This window comes from Nannospalax galili, unplaced genomic scaffold (genome assembly GCF_000622305.1).
Source record: "Nannospalax galili isolate Female #2095 unplaced genomic scaffold, S.galili_v1.0 scaffold381, whole genome shotgun sequence".
NCBI lineage: Eukaryota > Metazoa > Chordata > Mammalia > Rodentia > Spalacidae > Nannospalax > Nannospalax galili.
The window spans coordinates 4093212-4102178 of NW_008347312.1; the positions used below are offsets into that span (position 1 = coordinate 4093212).

Consider the following 8967-nt stretch of genomic DNA (forward strand, 5'->3'; position numbering starts at 1 on the left):
TTATTTTGATATATCACAGTGAAAGATTTATCGTCCTCTTTTGTTAAAAAAAAAAAAAAAAAAAAAAAAAAAAAAAAAAAAAAAAAAAAAAAAAGTAAGTGTGTGTGTGTGCATGTGCCTGTGCCCTCGAAGGACAAAAGAGGACGTCAGCTTCCTGGACCTGGAGTTGGTTACAGACAGTTGTGAGCAGCTCCACATTGGTGCTGCGAATCAAACCCAAATCCTCAGCAAGAGCAGTACAGCACTTGACCGGCCCCTGCAACTTTTATTATTTTCCCCTCATTCACATTTCTTATTAGAAAAATAATTTCCATGTGCCTGTGCCCTCGAAGGACAAAAGAGGACGTCAGCTTCCTGGACCTGGAGTTGGTTACAGACAGTTGTGAGCAGCTCCACATTGGTGCTGCGAATCAAACCCAAATCCTCAGCAAGAGCAGTACAGCACTTGACCGGCCCCTGCAACTTTTATTATTTTCCCCTCATTCACATTTCTTATTAGAAAAATAATTTCTATTGGGTAAACTTCTAGAAATACGACTGCCATATTATTGAATATGCACTCTTAAAAGTTTGATAAACGTTGCTAAATTTTCCTACACACACACACACACACACCACCACCACCACCACCACGCACCAATAAGGCCAGGAATGATACTGTAAAGTACAAAGTAGTCTCTGTAGAAACTATATATAAACACTGAGAAAAGTACTAGGAAATCATGTAAAACGGGCTGTCAGGGCCTCCAGGAGACTCCGGTGAATTTTAGTATGTAATTTCCATCGCTTTGGTGGAGCCGGGATGCAAATGAAGAAAACTCTTCCTCTAGGTAATGCGCAAAAGCTTGTCTTTCCCCGGCACCTAGGCGGTACCGTCCCTCTCCAGAGCAGCCCAACATCCTCAGCCCTCGCCATGACTGACAGAGAGCACAGCCAACAAGGTAAGGCCGTTTGTCCTCGCCAACCAATCGAATGAAAGCCCGCGCCTGGGGGCGTTTCCGCTGGAGCCCCCGCAGCGTCTGTTGCGTCATCGGCCTGCGCCGGAAGCACGATTGGCCGGCCGCGCTAGAGGACGGCTGCTCGGTATACGGCGATGAGCGGCGCCAGGGCGGCGGCTGCCTCCCTGTGGCGCCTGCGCAGTGGCGCCTGGCGGCCCTTCTCAGGTACGCGCCGCTCACAGACGTGTACCGGACTCCGCTGGAGGAAAAGTTTTGTTTGAGGATGAGGTCATGGAGGTCAAGGAGACGTTAAGCTACGTCTGAGCGTGTAACAGAGTGCGACTGCGTGACGTAACCCTGGGGTGGAGCTTGTGGTGACCGTTGAAGTGATTGACGGGAAGGGCATAGGCTTCTGCCAAGGTGCTCGCGGGCTGTCTGAACAGTGGGGTCAGTGCAGTGCGGTGCCTTGACTGCAGCGATGGTTCTTGCAGCCAACCTGAGTTTGATTTCCAGCACCCACGTGGCGCTAACAACCGTAACTCCAGTTCCAGGGGATCCAGTGCCGCCTTCTGGCTTCTGCGGGCATTTGCATGCATGGATGCACTTACGTACACGCTAACAAAACACTCAGACACATAAAATAATATTTTTAAAAAGACTATCAGCATGGTCTTCTTCCCAGAGATACACTGGGGAAGAGTGTCATGGTTTATTTTTGGAACCCTTCCGAGGCTTTTGCTGTACAGCCAGGGAGGGGAGAGTCCTTCTTGAAGAATGCCATGCTGACTGCCTGGCAAGAAGACAGCCTCAGCATTTCTATATCTCCAGCCAGAAACCTAGATTTTTTTTTAATTATTTTTTAATTTTGTGTATGAATGTATTGTCTGCATGTATGTACATGCACCCATGTCATGCAGTGCCTGCGGAGATTAATAGAGGGTGTCAGATCCCCTTAGAACTGGAGTTACAGATGGTTGTTAGTTCTATGTTGAGTGCTGGGAATTGAACTCAGGTCCTCAAGAGCAGCCAGCGTTCTTAAACGCTGAAACATCTCCAGCCCAGAAATCTGTTATCTTCAGGTGAAATCTTCAGTGTATGGACATTGCAGAAACAAGTACACCTTTAAGCACCATGGTCTTTGTTCTAAAGCACCCCTTTATTCTGTCTGCAAAAGGCCAGTCAAGGGCCAGTTAGATGGGTAAAGGTGCTTGCTGCCACACGTGAGGGCCAGAGTTCAATCCCTGGGACCTGCATGGTGGAGGGAGAGAACTGCCTCCTGCACACTGTCCTCTGGCTTCCACACATACACCATGGCACACATGCACTTTCATATATGCAAACACACAATAAGTAAATATAACTTTTTAAAAGGACAATCTCGACATTCCCTCTGGTAATGAAGGCGTACTCACTTGCATTGCAGCTCATGGAAGAGAAATTGGCATCAGATTTTGCAGTTCAAGAATGACCTTAAACAATATCAACCGGGCAGCTGTGGATCGAATAATCCGGGTGGATCACGCCGGTGAATATGGAGCAAACCGCATCTATGCAGGGCAGATGGTGGTGCTGGGTCGGACCAACATGGGGCCTGTCATTCAGGTGGGCACATCCTAACTCTGGTCTCCTGCCCCAATGGATCTGAAGGCCTGCGGTCTTCCCATTTGGCTGTGTGTTCCAAAGGGAGGTGCTGTTGCTCACAAGGCAGCGCGGAACATTGGTTCTTAGGGAGAGCAAAGAGCATATGGCTCTGTTTACATAAAAGCACAGATAGAAACTGCGTGTGGCCCAGCATGATGGGGCATGCCTTCCTTTATTTCCAATACCCGGAAGGCAGAGGCAGGCAGATCTCTGTGAGTTCCCGGCTAGCTAGGACTACACAGTGAGACTCTCTCAAAAAGAAGGAAGACACAGTATCTTGTTAACATTTTATGGCAGAAGCTGATGATCCTGCAAAGGCTGAGAATGACTTTATTAGGGGAATACATGTGCCAGGAGGTTATTGTCGGCTTGCCCTATGACAGTGCCAGAGAGAGGACCTGGACTTTGTAGTCACAAAGATCTGGGTTTCCTTTCCGGCCTTCTCTAACCTCCTGCCTGTGTGACCTTGAAAAAGTCAGTGACCTCTGGGTCTTCACTTCCCTGTCCGCAAAGCCCCAGCTCTGGGCAAGTAAGAAACAGCTCATGTGAAGAGACTAATACCACAAACAAGTTAGGGCGTGTCTCCAGATCCATAGGGCTTGGTTCCAGAACCTTCCACAGACCCACAATCCCCAGAGTTTGTCCCTTGTATGAGATGGTGTAGTGTTAGCATGAAGCCCCCAAGGGGATGCTATGCTTTAATGGATCTCTAGATTATTTAGAGCCTCCACTGCAAGGCAAACGCAACCCAAGCATCTGCTGTTCTGTTTACTGACAAGAAGTCTGGATGTTGTCAGCACAGGCAAGTTTTTTTCTGTTATTTTCAACCTGTGGTTGATTGAGCTGGTGGTTTCAGAACCTGGGGTTTCAGAGGGCTCTCGGTGCGGGTTGATTGGACTGCTGAGTCCTCAGTATGATAAAGCCTGTTGTTCACAAGGTGGTCACATGGATGGAGCAGTTGCCTGCTGCAGGCACTTGGGTAGCTGGTACTCAGGACACACTGTCAGCTGGCTACTGTTATCCCTCTGTCCTCCTTTGAAGGAAATTATGCTGTGGCTGATATTTCTCTGCCCAGCTCTGAACCCGGTTTACTTCTTGCCTGCATGCACCAGGAGCCAGGTCTTGAGTAGACTTGTGAGGCTCTGGGGTGTGGCAGTGGGACTCTTGGCTGTCACTGAGGTTCTTCTGTCTGTCACAGAGATTCTTCTGTCTCATGTTTTGCTTTTTTCACGGATATTTAAGGGGATGGGAGAGCACAATTCTCAGCATTAAGAGCTTCCTTTTTGTCTCGTGAATGCCCAGGCAGGGCATGTCATGCCCCTCAGCATAGCAGGCGACCTCTGGAACACTGGCCTCTTTCTACTTTCATCTTTCTTTCAGAAAATGTGGGATCAAGAGAAGGACCATTTGAAAAAGTTCAACGAATTGATGGTAGCGCTCAGGGTCCGGCCAACAGTTCTGATGCCCCTGTGGAACGTGGCGGGCTTTGCACTGGGTACGTATCTGTCCAGAAGCCACCATGCAAGCTCAGGGATCTGAGAGACGGGTCACTCGGGTACCACTCCCATGCCCTCATCCAACCCTTTTTTATTCACTTAGCATTTTCCTAAAGTTAAATTGAAGTTGACTGAATTTTATTTTTTGCCTAAATTTCTTTATGATAGAATCAGCACTTTTATAAAGTGCAATAAATATTACAGGGGAAAAGCTAGTATAATTCAATTGCAGCCAGATACTGTTTCCTGACAGCTTCTAAGCCTGCGATCAGCTCGCTTTTAAAGAGGAGAGTAAATGTTTTAGAAGAGCAGGAGGCTCAAAGCTCACTGAGCCAGTGTGAGGGCGCATGCCTGTAATCTCAGTGCTTGGGAGGCGGATGCAGGAGGATGGAGCATTCAGTCTGGGCTGACAGCTGAACTTCATCTGAAGTGAGATCCTGTCTCACAAAACCAAATCCAACAGGCCAGGCAACAAAAACAACAAAACCCAGAAAAACACATTGAAAAAAGAACTTTGCTACTGGGGGTCTAGTACCAACTCCAACTGCTTCTCAGCCTGGGTGACTCTGCCCTCATCGAACCCTTGGCAATATCTGAAGACACGTTCAGTGATCACACCAGGCACTACTGGCATCTAGTAGGTAGAAGTCAACAGTGCTTTTCAATATTCCATGATGCACAGCATAGCCCCACCCTAGAATATGACTAGCCGCAAATATCAGGAGGCCTCACATGATGTCCCTGACCTACCAGTGCTTGACCCAGGGTGTCTGACCATTGCAGGGGTGGGAACCGCCTTGCTGGGGAAGGAGGGCGCTATGGCCTGCACAGTGGCTGTGGAAGAGTCCATCGCTCATCACTACAACAACCAGATCCGCACGCTGATGGAAGAGGATCCTGGGAAGTATGAGGAGCTGCTTCAGGTGACTGACGGTGCTCCATTGGAGTGGGAAAGGGCAGTGGGCAGTTGGTAAGAAAAGAGATGAGGACACTAGGTGAAGCTGCTTGGAAGTGTGACATCAGCTAATGTCTCCTGAATCCAGACCTCGTGTCCTTGTGTCCTGCGCATATCATGACTCTGGGAAAATGCCAGTGAGCCCTTTAGATTGAATGACTGAAGTACTAGAGAGCCTTTGGTGATTTTCTGCAGATAATAAGGGGGCTTTTTTAGCCCAGGCTAGCTTTACATTAATGGATGCAGATGATCCTCCTGCATCAACCCTATCACTCCACTCCCAGTAACTGGGACTGTAGGTGTATACAGTACCTGCTCTAAGGAAATTTTTATTTTCCTGTGTATGGTTTATTTATTTTTGAGACAAAGTCCTTCCCTGTTGTCCAGACTGGCCTTGAACTCACAATCCTCCTGCCTCTGCCTCCCAAATGCTAGGATAATAGGTGTGCGCCACCACATTTAGTCACAACTGCTTTATTTTATTTTTTGAGACACAATCTCACTATGTAACCTTGGCTAGCATGGAACTCACTCTGTAGACCTGGCTGGCCTCAAACTCAGAGAGATCTGTGCTGGAATTAAAGCCCAAATCAGAAGGTGGCAAACTCCAGTCTGTGACCAAACCTGTTTTGTAAATAAAGTTTTATTAGAACACAGGCATACCCATGGTTTACATGTCCAGGTCTGCTCTCTCTACCTGAATAGCAGAGTGAGGAGCTCTGGCCCATCATAGGAAAAACATGCCTACCTCAGCCTTAGACTATAACATAGAACTTTGGCTTTCAGAATAAGATGGACCTGCAAGCGACTGGAGGGTGCTGACTCACTGCTACTTGGTCCCTTATCTTTGCCCAGGTCATCAAGAAATTCCGGGATGATGAACTTGAGCACCATGACACAGGCCTGGACCACGGCGCAGAGTTGGTAGGGACCGACTGCTACCTGTGGTGCTTTGTGTCCAAGGTTGAGTGGCAGGGTTCTTGTTCCCAGGAAGAGACATTTTAAAGTGAAGGTCAAAGGGCAGGAAGCCAGTCCCATGGCAGCACACAGGCAAAGCACTGCTCTAAGATGGGGCTCCTGTGACCTGCCCTACCCTTACCTTTCCTCAGGAGCCTCTTTCCTGTGAGATCCAGGGTTTCAGCAGCCACAGCTGAATAGCTTTTGTTCTAACTCAAATTATTTCTCAGATCTTGTTTCTCATTGAGAGGAGCCCAAACCCTCCCCTACCAGTAAGCCCCGAGTCTTATATCGAAAAATGGATGTGCAACCTGTTTCTTTGGTTGTGATTTATTTAAGTGCTGGAGGTGGAATCCAAGGCCTTGCTAGGCAAGCACTCTACCACTGAGCATACCTCCTGCCCCCTTAGTTTGTGTTCCCTCTGGGGTATTGGGGGTCAAACTCAGAGCTCTGTGCATGCTAGATAACCACTGTACCACTGAGTTACATCACAGCTTTTTGTTTTTCACAGGCCCCTGCATATGCTTTGTTGAAGAGGGCTATCCAGGCTGGATGCAGTGCCGCAATATATTTATCAGAAAGGTTTTAAAGTGTGTCTCCTGACCCATGTCTAGAAAGATGGTAGTCATTTAACAAGTTACTTTTGCATAGAAGGAATTGTACAATTATCATTGTCCGAATTTTGTTAATAAACAAGTTTGTTGTGGTTTTTTTTTTTTTTCACTAATAAAACTCTCCAGTACTGGTCTCCCCATTGTCTTGTGCTATAAGGCTGCCAGTTCACCAGGGCTGCTCACCTCACAGGCTGCCGGTTCACCAGGGCTGCTTGCCTCACAGGCTGCTGGTTCACCAGGGCTGCTCACTTCCCAGCAGATGCAGCTGGTTAGGATGTGGTCTCATAGTTAAAGTTGGCCTAAGACATCAAGAATAAACAATTCATTAGTAAGCAGGAATATTTTTAAGATTTATTTATGCTTATGTGTGTGTCTCTGTGTATATGTAATGGGGGGGGCTGCTTACAGAGGCCAGAAGAGGGATCAGATCCCCTAAAGCTGGAGTTACTGGCAGTTGCAGTTGTGAGCCACCTGATGTGGGTGCTGGGAACTCCAGTCCTCTGGAAGAGCAGCAAGTTCTCTTAACTACTGAGACATTCAGCCATAGTGGGAACTTTAAGAGGAACGAAATTGGGTTTGCAGGTAACAAAGGTAGTTTAAACATGAGGATATTTAAGATGGGGTGAGCAGATTGCGAAGTACATCCAGGAAGTCAGGTTGTCACTGTACATTTTGAATCCCTCATGACAGGAAAGGGCAATGGTCTGAATAGTTATGTCTGAAAAGCCTCACTCAGAGGTGATGGTAGCTGAATCCTTCACCACAAAGGGGATAGAGTGAGGGAGAGGAGGCCTTGGGAGGTGGTTAGATGGAGGGGGCAGAGCCCTCAGGAGTAGGATTAATGCCTTTATGAAAATGGAGAGAGACCATAGCCCCTTCTATGCTGGGCTACGAGACCTGCTGTCTGGGGAGGCAGCCCTCAGTAGACACCAGTGTCCTCAGCCTTCAGTGGACGCTGGTGTTCTTAGCCTTCAGTAGATGCTGCTCTCCTCATCCCTCAGCAGACATCTTGATCTTCCACTTTGAAGCCTCCAGAACTGTGAGCTTGGATTTTTGTTGTTTACAAGTGCCTCCCCCCATCGACCATATTTTGTTAATCCCAGCATGCATAGACCAAGATGGAAGCATTACCCACATCCTCACGTTGGACATGATGATACAAGCCTGGAGTCCCAGCACTTGGAAGCGGGAGCATCTGTAGGCGCTCAAGTCACCCTCAGCTGCAAATCAAGTTGGAGGACAGCCCGGCACACATGACTTTTCTGTCTCAACATCAACACACAAAATTGTGAATTATTTGAAAATTAAGCTATAGTTATTTCCTTATGTAGTTCTACCCCAAAATGAACCACACTGAATAAAATTTAATGCTTTTATGAAATACTTTATGATTTTAAAATAATTTATAAAAAGGATTCTCTCACATCAAAATTTCTTTAAAATTTTCTTCAGTTTGGCGCTGGGGGTGGTGGTACATGCCTTTAGTCAGAGATACTCAGGAGGCATAGGCAGGCAGATCTCTGTTATATGGAGGCCAGCTGGGACTACAGGGAGACTATCTCAAAAAGATAAGGGAAAAAAAAAGTCTTCAGTTTGGAGCACAGTAGTGGCTATAGGGCGTGCACACTCTCTGGGCGCACTCCCAGAATGGCACGGCAGATCCGCAGGCTCCCCCGCCGTGCGTCTGGAGGAAAGCTGGTCTGGTCCCGCGTTTCCCAGCGGCTCGGGTCCCATGTCTCTGGAAGCTTCTCTGCTGCAGGAGCGTTGTCCTGCCGAAATCCTGTCCCTTTTCCACCCGTGTACTTTTCCTCAGGATGCGAGGTCCACTGGCCACCTGGACCTTGCGGAAGAAGTACGAAGACAGCGAAAGCTAGGATGTCCGTAAGTCGGTCACGAGGGAGTGCTGCCCCCCGGAGAGGCTAGGTTGCAGGTAGTAAGGCACAGGACTCAAGACTTGGCTTAGTCTGTGTTACAGCTTTATTAAGTGTCTCTGCTCTCAGTAATTCAGCAGCTCTGCGACCCAGCTCTCTGTGTCACAGCTTTCTGCAACCCAGTTCTCTGTCTGTTAAGAGAAAACTAGGATACTCATACCATGGGGGTAGTGGTAAAAGCTTTGACTGTTAGATGCTTTGTGAGGCATTCTATTTACATATGGAAGTGGGTTTCTGCCAGACTGCTGTCTGCCTGGAGAAATTACAGGAAGGCATGGTACCTTTCAGAGCCAAAGGCCATGTTTATGTTATGGCATTTGTGGCGGACACTTCAAAAGGAGAGACAGGAAAGATGCCAGGAAGACACCCTGCTATGAAAGGAGCCCTCAGCACATGATCCCGAGCTGCATGAGCTGTCCGGTCGTGAAGGGACTT

General features: G+C 47.9%; 1 protein-coding gene across 3 annotated transcripts; it reads left to right on the forward strand.

The window, feature by feature from the left end:
• Positions 1–1028: 1028 nt before the first annotated feature.
• Coq7 (coenzyme Q7, hydroxylase) lies at positions 1029–7929 on the forward strand. 3 transcript variants are annotated; one of them, XM_008843885.3, is made up of 6 exons: positions 1029–1163; positions 2362–2540; positions 3960–4074; positions 4859–4998; positions 5886–5954; positions 6499–7929. In XM_008843885.3, exons 1-6 carry the CDS (start codon positions 1094–1096, stop codon positions 6574–6576), a joined length of 651 nt encoding a protein of 216 aa, XP_008842107.1. In that variant the 5' UTR covers positions 1029–1093; the 3' UTR covers positions 6577–7929. The 3 variants fall into 3 exon arrangements, with proteins under 3 accessions (XP_008842107.1, XP_008842109.1, XP_008842108.1); XM_008843887.3 differs by having other exon boundaries at positions 1158–1274; XM_008843886.3 differs by lacking the exon at positions 1029–1163 and adding an exon at positions 1209–1358.
• The last annotated feature ends 1038 nt before the right edge of the window (positions 7930–8967 follow it).

What these genes read in the sequence shown, in the direction of transcription:
- Coq7 (XM_008843885.3), top strand. Translation starts at nt 1,094, where the DNA reads ATGAGCGGCGCCAGGGCGGCGGCTGCCTCCCTGTGGCGCCTGCGCAGT. An exon ending in CGCCTGGCGGCCCTTCTCAG is followed by an intron (nt 1,164 to 2,361) that starts GTACGCGCCGCT and finishes CTTGCATTGCAG; the next exon opens with CTCATGGAAGAGAAATTGGC. An exon ending in ACATGGGGCCTGTCATTCAG is followed by an intron (nt 2,541 to 3,959) that starts GTGGGCACATCC and finishes TCTTTCTTTCAG; the next exon opens with AAAATGTGGGATCAAGAGAA.